The sequence below is a fragment of the Adiantum capillus-veneris genome, chromosome 16 (genome assembly GCF_014529385.1).
Source record: "Adiantum capillus-veneris isolate H3 chromosome 16, ASM1452938v2, whole genome shotgun sequence".
NCBI lineage: Eukaryota > Viridiplantae > Streptophyta > Polypodiopsida > Polypodiales > Pteridaceae > Adiantum > Adiantum capillus-veneris.
Genome location: NC_140946.1, coordinates 74,615,862 through 74,629,906, shown reverse-complemented (window position 1 = coordinate 74,629,906; position 14,045 = coordinate 74,615,862). Strand labels below are relative to the sequence as shown.

The 14,045-nt window shown below is 40.9% G+C and overlaps 1 protein-coding gene across 4 annotated transcripts in view; it reads left to right on the top strand.

Annotated features, from left to right (window-relative positions):
* Window positions 1-6,886, top strand: part of CGL1 (alpha-1,3-mannosyl-glycoprotein beta-1,2-N-acetylglucosaminyltransferase) — a 140,100-nt gene extending 133,214 nt beyond the window's left edge. For 2 of the 4 annotated variants that reach the window (XM_086485154.1, XM_086485155.1), the window contains 13 exons: window positions 2,396-2,472; window positions 2,627-2,672; window positions 2,748-2,810; window positions 3,178-3,244; window positions 4,299-4,367; window positions 4,449-4,518; window positions 4,619-4,680; window positions 4,765-4,855; window positions 4,943-5,036; window positions 5,618-5,680; window positions 5,786-5,824; window positions 5,908-6,078; window positions 6,158-6,886. In XM_086485154.1, coding sequence (XP_086341280.1) covers window positions 2,396-2,472; window positions 2,627-2,672; window positions 2,748-2,810; window positions 3,178-3,244; window positions 4,299-4,367; window positions 4,449-4,518; window positions 4,619-4,680; window positions 4,765-4,855; window positions 4,943-5,036; window positions 5,618-5,680; window positions 5,786-5,824; window positions 5,908-6,078; window positions 6,158-6,268 — 1,023 coding nt within the window. In that variant the 3' untranslated portion in view covers window positions 6,269-6,886. Of the gene's footprint in view, window positions 1-2,395; window positions 2,473-2,626; window positions 2,673-2,747; window positions 2,811-3,177; window positions 3,245-4,298; window positions 4,368-4,448; window positions 4,519-4,618; window positions 4,681-4,764; window positions 4,856-4,942; window positions 5,037-5,617; window positions 5,681-5,785; window positions 5,825-5,907; window positions 6,079-6,157 lie in introns of those variants that run through there. The other 2 variants (XM_086485156.1, XM_086485157.1) reach the window with 2 other exon arrangements.
* The last annotated feature ends 7,159 nt before the right edge of the window (window positions 6,887-14,045 follow it).

The following is a 14,045-nucleotide window of genomic DNA, read 5'->3' as shown; positions in this document are numbered from 1 at the left end:
GCAACCTTCGTCGGTAGTGGGAGACCCCCCGAGGTCGTGGACGTCTGGATCTGCCAAGTTCAGTGGCTCTGTCAAGCAGTGTACCTCTAGTATGAGTAGGCTCTGACATCTGCTGTAATGACTGCTCCGTTTGCTCTCCTCTGTCTGGTGTAAAGAACTTTGTGATTCGTCTCTGAGATTGTCTTTCCCCTGATGTCCTCAGCAAGCTCTCCCTAAGTCTGCGCAGCTCTAGCAGGAACAGTCTGAGACACTTCTGATCCTTGTATCTCATGACTCTAGAAAAAGGTCCGAATCCTTCTCTGAACAGGCAGTGGAAGCGTCCGCGTATCTCATAGTATGCCGGGCAGCGGCAGGTGTAGTGCAGCTCTGTCTCTGGCTCTAAGTTACATAGGTGACATATCCTGGCTCCTGCCGGCACCCCTCGAAATCGGCGATCTGGAGTTGATGTGAGGATGTGCGTATCTGTCCAATAGCGCATCTTATCCTATGAGAGCTGGCCTAGTCACAAAGCCGTCCTCCGTGAGTTGGAGAAGATGCTCTCTGTAGAAGGCCATCTTCGTGCCCAACTCCTGTGTCGGATGTATCCATGTGCTCCTGGTATTTAGCTGAATCAGATCCTGACGTATGAGCCTGGTGATCTCTGTCCGTGTGAGAGACAAGAAGGGTGCATCCAAGGAGTATTGAAACGGAGGTAATCTATCCATGTTGAGACCATGCGACTGGAACCATGATGCCATCTGTGCATACCAACATGCTGTATCGCCTTGTAGAGCTAGTTGTCGAGATGACTCCAGGGCAAGCTGAGCGTATCTGTCTCTGGGGAGATCCCATAGACCGTGCCTAAAGGAAACTGATCTCGTCAGTGCCTCCACCATTTGGGGGGGGGGGGGGGGGGGGGGGGGGGGGGGGGGGGGGCGCGGCTAGCTCGGCTCGGATGATCTCATGTGGTATTGAGGCCTTAGCCCGAATCATCCGAGCAATCATAGAGACCAGAGGCCTCTCCATACATCTCCATCCATCTGTGTTGCCAGATCTCCCATGGTGGTCTACTGAGGGTCCCCATACCTGAACTCCATAGAGCATAGCTGGAGTCACTAGAGTGTCAAAGAGCCAAAGCTTTGTTCGCGGTTCCTGAAACTGAACGTGCGAACACATCCTCTCCAGTCCTCCCAAAGCTGCATATGCTCTCGTCAGTCTAGTCTCTGATGCTCTCCTTAGTGAAAACACCGGTCCACTGAATACTACCCCAAGATAGGTATATGCATGTGTGTACTCCACAGTCTCCTGGCCATACATAAATGTGGGTGCCGACCTCCTGACCCACTGTGGTGTGGTGTTGAACACCATAACCTTGGTTTTCCCCAGATTGACCGACAATCCACTGTCACAAGCAAATGTATGCAAAGCATCCAAATGACACTGCATCCCCTCTGGGGAGTCTGAATCAGCACAATATTATCAGCATATAGTAACAACGGAATCCATGTCCCTGCTAGCTGAGCCCCCCTGTCCCCTTGCCGCTCTACATAGTCTGAAAACTCATCCACATACATCCCAAAAAGAGTCGGGGATAGTGGGCATCCTTGCTTTACTCCAATAGTGGAGTGGACCATGTCAGACATTCCCTCAGTGGTGCGTATCTGCCCCATCACTGTCCTATATAGAGCCAGATACAAAATATTCTGGTACAAAGTCAGAGTAACAAGATGACAAAATGACAAAATAAAATACTATGAATCCTAGACGGCTGGGTGTGGACTAAGCAGCTAAAACAGCTAGCTGGGATAGCTAGATCACAGGTTATCCAGCGTCGGTCGCTGGCGGATCTCATCAATCTCCTCCATGGTCAGTAGTCTGACCGGGCGTCGTGCATGTCGAGCCAAAGTGACCCGGATCCTCTGATGCAGCCTCTGTCAATGCTGTGTAGTCCTCCACAATCGTGGGCGTCTGGATCTCCCCAGCTCAGTCGCTCGGTCGATCAGTATGCCTCTAGTGTAAAGCGACGAGCTCTGCTGTGGTAGTAACTCCTCCGGGTGTCCAGTGGCAGCTCTAAAGAAGTCTGTGATCTGTCTCTGAGACTGGCTAGTCTTTCCTCTCATCAAGCTCTCTCTGTGTCTGCGCAGCTCGAGCAAAAACAAACCCAGGCATCTCTGATCCTCGTACCGCATGACTCTAGAGAATGGTCCAAAGCCCTCTCTGAACAAGCAATGGAAGCGGCCTCGTATCTCGTAGTAGACGGGGCAGTGGCATGTGTAGTGCAACTCTGTCTCAGGCTCGATGTCACACAGGGGGCATGTCCTGGCCTCTGCTGAGAGAGAGAGAGAGAGAGAGAGAGAGAGAGAGAGAGAGAGAGAGAGAGAGAGAGAGATCAAAGTTTTTTTATTTTCCTATCCAGGAACACTTTGCAGCCGTCGTGATTATGGCATGCAATCGTCCAGATTATTTGGAAAGAACAATAAAATCTGTTTTGCAGTAGGTTCTCCTTTCTTTTATTAAGAGAACCCTTCTTGAATATACAATATGTGTTACATGTTCATGGAACCTCAGACACGTGGCTTTTAACTTCTCAATGTTTCACAACAAACCAGTAGATGCCCTTTTGTCGTTATATCTTCTGGGTTTGCAGGTATCATGATGCAGTGGCATCGAAATTTCTCCTGTTTATATCTCAGGTGAGCTTCTAGCAGGTGCCTTTTTATTGTTTTGTTTGTGCAGTTCTGGTAAAAATTATCGAGCTGTCAACATAGGATGGCAACAATGGGGACGTAAGGTCTAAAGCACTGAGCTTTCCTCAGTTTCAATATTTGCAGGTGCACAGTCCATAGACCTTTCCAAAGCATTGTTTTCGTTTATTTTGCTTGCTCGTGTTTGTACTTTATATTGTGTTTTGAAAGTTGGAAATTGCAACATGGAGGCATGCAAGTATGCAACAAACGTTGTTTAATAGAGTTGGATTTTGGATAATGTCGCATGAAGTGTGTACTCAAATTGGATGTTTTATGGTACACACTTCATGCGACATTTATGCAAGGAACATTCTTTGGTACTGCCTTAATTTCTGTGAATGGAGGCATGGCTCATTTCTGTTGCTCTCTGTTATTGTTTGCACATGCTTGCTTCTGTACCAAAATTTTGTCTTATAGACCAAGACTTCTAAGCTTTCTCATTTGTGAACAGCATTTAGATTTTGAGCCTGTCAGAACAGAGAGGCCTGGGGAATTGATTGCATATTACAAAATTGCAAGTAAGTTCAACTGATGATTGTTCTTGTCAATACCTATTGAGTAGAGCGTTTGTTTGATGGGTACTTTTCACTATTCTAGTTTCAAATTAAGAAAATGGTAAATGTTGAGCATGAAAACCTTGCTGTTGAAGTATATACTCAGATGGATTCTGAGCAATTTCTAATATTTATGGGGTATGTTATATATGGATGTATGTATATATGCCTTAGATTTTTATTGAGTCTACAGTCAAAATCCAAAGCAGAAGCCAGGCAAAAGAAAAGATTTGCAGAGATTCCTTGTTTCCACCCTGCTTTGCACACATTGAAGATTTGATGAGGCTGAGATGATTGTTTTCGTGTGCAATCCAGTTTGAAAATCTCATCTAGACCTTTGAGGCATAAGTTAACACAGTAGAATTAAAACTTCTATCATTCTATATTGAAAGACTTCTCGGATTCCCACATCAATCACCTCAAACCAGCTATTAAAAGTTAAATGAGGAAGCATGTCTCGAACACTGGCAGCCTGAGCAGGTGTACAAAGACGTACGTGATAACCATCAAACCAGGCAGTCGTCGGTGATGCAGAGTGCCCAATTTTAATATAGAAAATAAACCACGCCCAACCCTCGGCCAATCTGCTCTCAGGTCGTCGCTTTCCTCAGCCCACCAGATGCGTCAATGTGGTGATGCCCAGCACTTGATGGCCACAGCCCACCAGTTTGCTTTACGAGTTTGCTTTCCCTTCGAAATCAAAGGGCATCAGTTATGATTCCTGTCTAAAACGATTTTTTGAAAATCGTAGGCACATACTTCTGAGGCTCTAAATACCTAAAAAAGTTGTATTGATGGAGGACACTGTTCAATTCGGGCGTAATATAGCAATATACATGTCATAGTTATATTGTGGACCTATTTCAAAAACCCCCACCTCCCTCTCATGTATACATCAAATTATAGATTTGTTAGCATTAATAAACCTCTCCAGCTACCTCACGTGGTATGATTTGTTTTGAAAGTGACCGCCCCAGGCATCCACATCAGTTTCTTATTTGTCTGTATTCTTTGACAGGCCATTACAAGTGGGCATTGAGTCAACTCTTTGACGAGTGGAAGTTCAAGCGGGTCATTATATTGGAAGGTGGGGATTAGTCTTATGAGTGGGAACATCAATTCTGGCCTTACCATTTGATTACATTTATTCTCATGGTGAGTTGGGCAGATGACATGGAGATTGCCCCTGATTTCTTTGAGTACTTTGAGGCAACAGGAAAACTGCTTGAGACTGACAGGTCTGATGATTGCATCTAGAGTACTGTACTACTTCAGCTTTTGAGCCCTTGTGTGTATGGAATTCTTATTTATCGTTCTTCATCCTCTTGCTACTTCAAGGTCACTCATAGCTGTTTCGTCCTGGAATGATAATGGGCAGAGACAATTTGTGCAGGATCCTGGTAGGAATCTTGTCCACTTGACTTTAACAGTTGTTGAAAAAGCATGTTTGGCCTCCTTTTCTTGACCTGGTTATGTTTTTGCAGAAGCGTTGCACCGTTCTGATTTTTTCCCTGGCTTGGGATGGATGCTAACTAGGGATTTATGGCAAGAATTGTCACCCAAGTGGCCGAGAGCATATCCATCGCTAACAATTTTCAACTATTTCTGTTCAAGTGCTGTTGACATGCTATATTTTTACATTTTTCCTTGATGCTTTCATACTTACTGGGATGACTGGCTGAGGCTGAATGAAACACGAAAAGGCCGGCAGTTTATTCGTCCTGAAATCTGCAGGACTTACAACTTTGGTGAGCATGTAAGAAGCTAAACAAGCATGAATTTCTGATACACATGAACCCACAACTCATTGATTCAAGGACATAATCGTAGGAAGTTATGAATTCTTAAGGTTCATCTCATTTATATTTCTTTGTAAAAGGAAAGTTGAACAGTTCAGTCCACAGTTATGGAATAAGGTTAATCTTTGGGCTATCACTTCAATGCGATAAATGTTTTGATGCCCTGTCTTTGATTTGCTGGACATGAACTTATAGAAATCAAGAGGCACATTCACCTAGTATGCATCGAACTCAACGATGGATCAAATGCCTGCCTTTCTTCTCTAGGTTCAAGGGGAGTGGAACATTTTTGAATTTACCTTCTTTTTTTGCATCGATTTAAATCATTGAGTTTGACTGAGGATCAAAATCACCTTTGCAATCGCTCTATGACATCACTTGCAGTAATAATTTGTGGTAATTATGAATGCTGAAGGTCTGTTTCTGCTATAATCTGGATAACATGTATCAATTAACCAGTGTCATTGAGTGAATGGAAGGTTATCTGTCTTTTGTGTCGGTGTTAGGAAGTTTAATTGTCACTTCTTTTTCATTGTAGGGGTCAAGTATGGGCCAATTCTTTCGCCAGTATTTGGAGCAGATCAAACTCAACGATGTTCCTGTATGAGCAGTACCTTACTCTGTTGATTGCCATGTCTTTTCACTGAACTTCTGTGCTTGTAAGGCTTCCAGGAAGAAACTCATATCTTATCGGAAATGTCTGCAGGTCAAATGGCGAACAATGGATCTGAGCTACTTGTCTGAGGTTCATATCCTAAGTTTGGGTCATAATTTGAAGCTACCATACCTATTTTGAGTGCACTCTCAGAATATCGCCTTCTGCTGCAGAAAAACTACAATACTCTTCTTTATGATATGGTATCCAAGGCCGTACCTCTTTCGGGCGCTGATGTCGCTGCAAAGGCATATAACATTGATGGAGATGTTAGAATAGAGTATGCTGATCAGGGTGCATTCGAAAGACTAGCAAGGCAGTTTGGCATTTTCGAGGAGTGGAAGGTGATCTCAAAAGTTCTTTTGTAATCAACAAGCTCTATGTTGATGTGCAATAATTTTATGACAAACCCCTCGTTTGCAGGATGGAGTGCCACGGACAGCATACAAAGGAGTTGTGATGTTTAGATGGCAGACAATGCGGTGCATTTTTCTTGTCAATGGCACGTCTTTGTCGCAATTATTGGGAGGCTGATGACTTACAAATTTAGGTGGCTATGCATTATTATCTTGTGCAGTATATTTTTCTAAGGCATTTGCGCTCAAGGCGACAATCATAGCAGCAGCAGAGCCGTGATGAAAGCTGATGTATAGTGTGTGGGGGTCTTGCAACAAGGGGTGCACCCCACCCATGGTTTGAAATGGGACATTTTCCATAGTTTGGGGAGGGCCAAAGCTGCTATCACAAGTCCCTTCTTTGTATTGTTTGTGATGCTATGATGCATCTCAGCATGCAGCACCTCGCAAGAAGAGATGCTGAGAGATGAGAAGGAAGCTCCCAGACGGCAAGACACTTATTTCTCAAATTTTGTTGATTGGCAATGACCTGTACTGAATATACATTCAAAGTATTAGAGAATGGTATCCATGGACCTCTTTGGTAACATCAGCATACAGAGGTAATTCTGGAAAATTGAATTGTCTCCTGAAAATTCTCCATATAGCTCTTGTATAAAATCATGGCAGACATTGTTGTGCCATGTGTCATATGGACTTCTAATTTCTGTACGGATGTTGAGACTCTCTTGGGCATCCCCTCAATTGTGTGAGTTGGAAAATTGCTGGTTTATCTAAAGAGATGTACTTATTGACATTCTTTTAGCCACAGAGAGCTCGCATGTGTTGGTGTATGGGTTCATTGATTCCACATTAACCTCACATGGTTTTGCTTCCTGTGTTCCACCAAGAAATATTAACAATGGTATTTCATTCCTCTCATGTAAGGCCTTTAATTTTACATGTGCATTATGTTTGCGGCGGGATCACCAAAAATATGCTAAATAATACAAACTCTGCAAGGGCATGGGCATTTTACAGATTCCTTTTAGTAAGAAGTAATTGTTATTGCCTTGAATTAGAGGGATAAGAGCTGCATGCACCAGCATTATAGATGCTTTGCACACAAAGAGAACTTATCATGATCCTTTTAAAAAAATCAAGGGTATGATCTTGCATACTTCTTTCGTTAGGCGGTGATTGATCTTCACATTGGAGAGCTATCAGCTAGAGTGGCCGGTTCATATGTATACTTAGGGGCTACCTTCATTAGTAGAGTAGGGAGAATTTCCATCTTACAGGCCTAGAGAGGATGGCCTGTTTCTTGTAGTCACTTACAGAGGGCTTGCTATTCGGCACACTTGTTACACCCTTACTTTTATAATCAGCTCCAATATGGACACCAGGCTTGTGACCCTCTCTTGGGGCATCAATAGATTTCTTTAAGCCTTACCCAGACTACAAGGAAATATCATGGGCAGTAACCCTTCAACAAGTGGAATATAGAGCATCTCAATGACATCAAAAAGAGATCTGGATTCGCCACCACTGAAATATCATGGGCGGGCGGGCAAGGAGTCATGGGTTGGTGGTGTGCCACCTGAGAGGGGCAAGCACCTAGCTGGGCAGTAGGAGAAGCCAAGGCACAATACCAACAAGATGTTGCGGTGCAGCTGAGGTGGCCATACAGCTAGCACACACATCTGGCCAAAGCCATAGCCAGTTTACTATTTGAGACAGACGAGAAGGGAGTCTTTTTCGATGTTTGTTCAGGAGGCATTGCATACCTAGCTAGGTACGATTGGGGGAAGGGGACCACCGGCCCCCCCACGGGGCCAGCGGTCCCTTGCCCCCAATCGTACCTAGCTAGGTATGCCGTGCCTCCCTCACAGAAGCTCATGATGTTGAGGTAAGTCATTATGTGGGAATTATTGTGAGAATCTGTCCAAAACATCATGTGCACGTATCATTGTTTGTATGTACTAAACATCACAAGCTTCCCTTAGGAGGCACCACCTACCTAGCTAGTTGTGGTTGGGGGCGTGGGACCCGCCCACCAGACTGACTATCTCATGTCCCCAACCGCACCTAGTTAGGTGTGCAAGGCCTCCCTTACATAAGCTCATGACATTATGGTAAGTCACAATGTGAGGACCAAACGCTCTTGTACTATAGCATGGCGAAAAGCATTCACACATGTTTTTCTCATTAGTGTCATTTTAAGGCGACGTTGAGAATCATCGTAGGAATTTGCCCAAAAGCTCTTGTACTATAGTATGGCAAAAATTATTCACGCATGTTTTTCTCATTAGTGTCATTTTAAGGTGACGTTGAGAATTATTGTAGGAATTTTCCCAAAAGCTCTTGTGCTATAGCATAGCGAAAAGTATTCACACATGTTTTTGTCATTAGTGTCATTTTAAGGCGACATCAAGCTTTTCCCCTCAAACATTGGTTCTAGTCATCTACAAAAGCAAGAGGAGATTTTTTATATTCCTCCACTCTCGATCCTCCTCATTCCCTATACTCTCAATGCTCTTCTTAGCTAGTATACATTGCCTTTATCTTTGTTGTTGCGAGAAGAGCGATCTCCTACTTTTGCTTTGCGAGCTGCAACTTTACCTTTATTACTAATCAAAACGTTCTCCTCCCAAAGATAGAATGCGCTTATGGAAGGGCAATATGTAATTCTTTCTATTGGAGTTAGAATTTATGTTTTCTAGATCTACCTCGAAGAATGTTGCAAATTCGTTATCTTTTCCCCAATATATATGGGCTACAATGGACTATATCTAAGAGGAACAAGAGTTGTAATGATTTCTTTGATTTGGAATTCTACTTTCTTGAATAAAACAAGAAAATACTTTTAAATTAGACTATAAACTCAAATAAATTGGATGCATAGCAACCATGGCAATGTACTCAATCCATGTATCCCAACTATTTGAGCTCTCCCCCTTAATTATCAATTCTCTACCTCAACTTAAATGACAATAAATACACCACTTGGAAGGAGGTAAGAGCATGTTGGACCAAGCTATTTGATTTGTTCTCCCCAAGAAAACATGGTTTAGATAGATGACTCATATTTGGGATTCAGTTTCACATATATTTTTTGACTAATTACTATAAAGTTGTATCCTTTTCTCAGTTCATCTACAAAACCATGTGGTTATTGGCCTTGTTAATAACTTCTAAAAACTTTCAAATTGACACTGAGAAGCTCTTTTCTGATCTAGACCCATAATGGATTGCTTGTGATGGAATTTATTTCGGTATCTTGTTGATTTCTAGGAACTTGATCATCCTGGCTTTTGGGCCTACATGGTTGCCTCTAATTGCATTAAAATGATTTTACCCTAGTTTACTTTTTCCTCCCTTGATTTTATTTTACTAGTTTTTTTCCTTGCTCTTGAACTCACTTGCAGTTTCTGACTTACATATGCTACTGGTTTCACTTTTATTGATACTACTGTCTTACTTTGATCTACACTAAGGCTATGCTCTAGCATTTTGTTGTGTGCATTGCTAGTTTTGACTTGCATCTGGTAGGTCTTCTTTGTTTCAAACATAGAGTTAGCATGTGATATGCTCCTTTTACCTATTTACCTGGTTGAGTCTTCTTTATATGAGATTCATGTGTGGTGGCAACACCTTCTCTTAGCACTCATGTGTTTTCCCCTTAACAATTATGTGCTTGTGGTGATTATGTTTTGGGAGGGGAAGTCCTAACTCTCATGTCATCATGAAGTACTCTCCCAAATTCCTAATTGAATAAACCCATTGTGTTATTGGCTGGGAATTATTGTCTTTGTCAGAGAATGCTTTGAAAGAGAAATGAGTTATCTAGTTCTGATTTTTTAGAAGTTGAGAACATCACATCACTGCACTAACATTGATGTCACCTTAGGTTTTTTTGAATACTCTTTGCATGTAGCATAATTCATAAAGTGGTGTTATTAGACCAAATCCTTATGGGGTTTTGCATTGGTATATTTTGATGTTTGAAAGTGTCAATCAAGGACTCTATATAAAATGATTGTACCTATTGGATGGTTGGACAAACTCGGTGAAGGCTCTGATGATTATCTTGGTACTACTTTGAGTGTGAGTTAGGTTGCTTAGTCTTCTTTTGACTCAAAAGTACAACTTTGAAGATTGAATGTGACTCAGTCTCGAAACATTAAAACCATAAATTTATTTAATTCTTTGTACAGAAAAATAATAATTTTACAATTTCTTTTGGAAAAACAAAAAATTTATAACATAAGAAAAATTCACAAAATATTCACAAAAAAGTTTTTCTTAAACCATTTTCTTCAAAAGGAGTGATGCCCTTTTGAGGGATTTATAGAATTTTATTTATTAAAAAACCATTTCTAAGGAAAAATGAGTTTACTTCACCTCAAGAAAAACGCTTTTAAATTAGGACATTAGCTAATCTAACACTTTTTAAGTAATACATGGATTATAATTGATAAATCCTTTGACACATGTACAATGTATCCAAGGCTAATGAATGTGTTGTCTTGTTTATATGGATGCAAGCAACAAATCTACCTTTGCTTAAAGAGGTTTATCTTAGATGTAGTTCTACCTTGAAGATGAAGGCCTAAGTCATCCTTAAAAACACTTGTGATCTTGATGTATAGGATTACTAGAAATTTGATTGCTCATTTTAACCATAATGTACAAAAATGAGTCGAATATATAACCGTATTTGTGAAAATACCTTCTTGTTGTCTGATGCCATATAGAAATGGCATGAACACACAAAAATACACACAAGCATAATTTCATATATATGTATATTATTTGTCTTGAAGCATTTCAACTCAAAGGTTTTGGACAAGAATATGAGTGTTATGGGTTTTGACAAGCAGATAAGTCTAGCTTTCTTACTATTGCAATACATAGTTTTGGGTCTATATCATAAATAAAGTAAGATTTATACCTAACACTTCAGATCACAAAAGGTTTGTGGTGCTTAGGATAGTAGTTAATCTAGATGTTTTTAAGTTGGACGTGGATAACAACTGAGAGGCTCAATGACTCCTGTTTTGTTTACATCAATTGTTTCTCAAACGCGCTTAGGGTAATTTTTGCTCAACATTGAAGATGAAGACCCACGACATCTACTTTTATAATTTTTAGTTCTTCATATATATAGAAAAATTGGAATGCACCTTCATTCTTACTTTGAAGCACAAAATTTTGAAGTGGTGGTCCCTCTAACTCATGAATTGTTTTTTCAATGCTAAATCTTGAGTCTGAAACAATTAAATCTATTCATTGCCCCTGCACTCATTTCTTCAAGATCTCTCTCTCTCTCTCTCTCTCTCTCTCTCTCTCTCTCTCTCTCTCTCTCTCTCACACACACACACACACACACACACACACTTCATCCGTTGATGCAAAAAAATTTCATAGACTACTAACTTAGCCTTTTAACATCACTTCAATAAACTAAATTGGAAACTTGTGCTTATAACTTAGAAGATTAATTCTATGTCTCACTAGCTATGGTTTGCTTGGGACTAAATAGGATCCTTGCCTACAATAGGCTCATTGATACTCTTTTTTCTTTCGAGTATATGAATACTGAGAATACTATCCCTCAAGAAGCGTATGGAACTGGAACCTTGCAAGTACCTTGGCTATTTTGTTAATAGCATTACTAAGGATTGATTGGATAGGTTACTACTCCTTTGCCATAAATTTTCCTTTAGCAAATGGGTCATGTAAGAGTTTTCTCTTGGATGAGAGTGGTTTCTTGCATAGCAACCCCCTTCTAAATCTCTCTCCCATTAACTAAGTACCTATCACTGGAAATACTAAATCTCTTTCCCATGAATTGATTACCTATCAATGAAATATTACAATCTGTTAGAAATACCCATGGCTAGGATACCTTCTATGTATCACCGAAATATTACAATTTGCTAGAAATACTCATCGCTAAGACACATTCTAAATATTGAGGCGGTCTGGGATGGGGACAACAAGAGACACGACCTCTAAAACACTCCTCAAGGCTCCCGTGCTGCTCAATTGGGGTTGGGCAACCATAAGCAAGAAACAACAACAACAAACGAGCAACAAACCCACAACCAAACAAGTGAAAGGGCATCACCTAGTTATGGGATGTGAACTAGGATGCGAGAGAGATCTTGTCACGACCAAGAGGAGGTGCAACAAAACACACACAAACAATCTCACACCAAGACACACACCAAATGGAGCAAGAGAGAGCTAGAGCAAGGGAAGAGAGAGAGAAATGGAACTTGCATAATACCTCGTTTGTAACTTGAAAATGGAGATGGTTCGTTACAATGCTACCATAGAGCTTGTACAAAAACTAACCCAATGTAGTGAATGCTAAACATTACCAAAACACACACACACACACACACACACACACACACACACACACACACACACACACACACACAGAGTTTTAGGGTGTGGGAGCTCTCTCACCACAATACCCTCTTACAAAGGACAAAAATTTAGCAATGAAAACAAACTAAGCACTTTCTCAAACAAGCTCAAATGATAAAACTTAAAAGACACAAGTCACCTTGCATTTGCCAAAGAGCTTTGCACAAGTAGAAGGATGAAGATCTTGAAGCCAAGCACGGCTTTGAAGCACCAAAACCTCAATTGTTGATAGCGAAAGAGCATGTACAATAGTGGTTTGAGATAGGGCCCTCACACTCTCTCATTTTGCAACGTGTAGCATCAAAGATTCTTTCACACCAAGTGTGAAGCTCACAAGGTGATGACTACACCTAAGTCTCTCCTCACTATAGTGTTGGGGTGCTATGTGAGAGATTGGGGATGATTTACAAGAAGGAGAGGGGTCTATTTATAGGTTGAAGACTCCTCATTAAGGTTATTGATAACCTTATTTACACACTAATCAAATCAAGATTAGAATTTCTTTTGAATATCAAAACATTGCGGGCCTTCTTTGTTTGCTTGAGTCATGGATGTGGGCTTAAGAGAAAGGTATTATTGATAATAGATAGAGTGAAATTAGAGTATTAAAGAAGGAGAGAGAGAGAGATTTTACTATGTGCATGTCTTGAGGTGAGGTGCTTTTTATGGTTAGGTCAATGGCTATATTGTGTTAGCAGGTTAGTGGTTAGTGTTAATAATCATTAAAAAGTTAATGATATATTTACAATGGGTAGAATGAGGTGGATGGTTAAAGTAAGATTGTTGAACGAAGTGAGGTGATTCTTGTGATGGTGAATCTCTGAAGAAGTTTTGAACTTACTTGTGTAGGTTCTCAAAAATGACTGCTGATCCTCTTCTTCTTCTTCTCTTCTTACGTCGTTGTCGCAAAGGTTGAGACCATGATGAAAGTGATGATTTTGATTGATGAGAATCCTTTACTTTGCAGAGATTTATCAAGGTTTTACATGCTGAATTTTATGTATATGGAGAAGACGTAAAAGGAATTGTGATTTAGAGGTAATAGAGAGAGGCATAGAGATGGTGTATGTACATGTAGAGTTCATATGAGAGCTATGGAAGTGAGAGGGGAGGTTAGTGAAGAAGGTGAGAGAAACCATGGAAGGTGCAGATTTGAGTGAGAGATAGAAAGAAATGAGTGTATGTGTGTGTGTGTGTGTGTGTGTGTGTGTGTGTGTGTGTGTGTGTGTGTGTGTGTGTGTGGAAGTGTGAAGGAAGGTGAGAGAAGACTAGGGTGACTTGTGAGAAGAAGTGGACAGAATGGGGTCCACCAAAAAAATCATATCTCATCGGTGGCAGCTCTAAAAATTATGAAAAAGTTTGAGGTGATTATTTAGATTGTGAGCTAAATTTTTCAAATTGGTCACTTTTTTAAATTCGGAGTGGAGGTCGATGCCAAAAGTCCCACCCAAATGCTTGTTTTTTCTCCTACAAAAGTCTTAAGTGGCTCCCCTTTTGTTGAATTTGCATAATCTTCCAAAAGTGAGCCCCTCCTT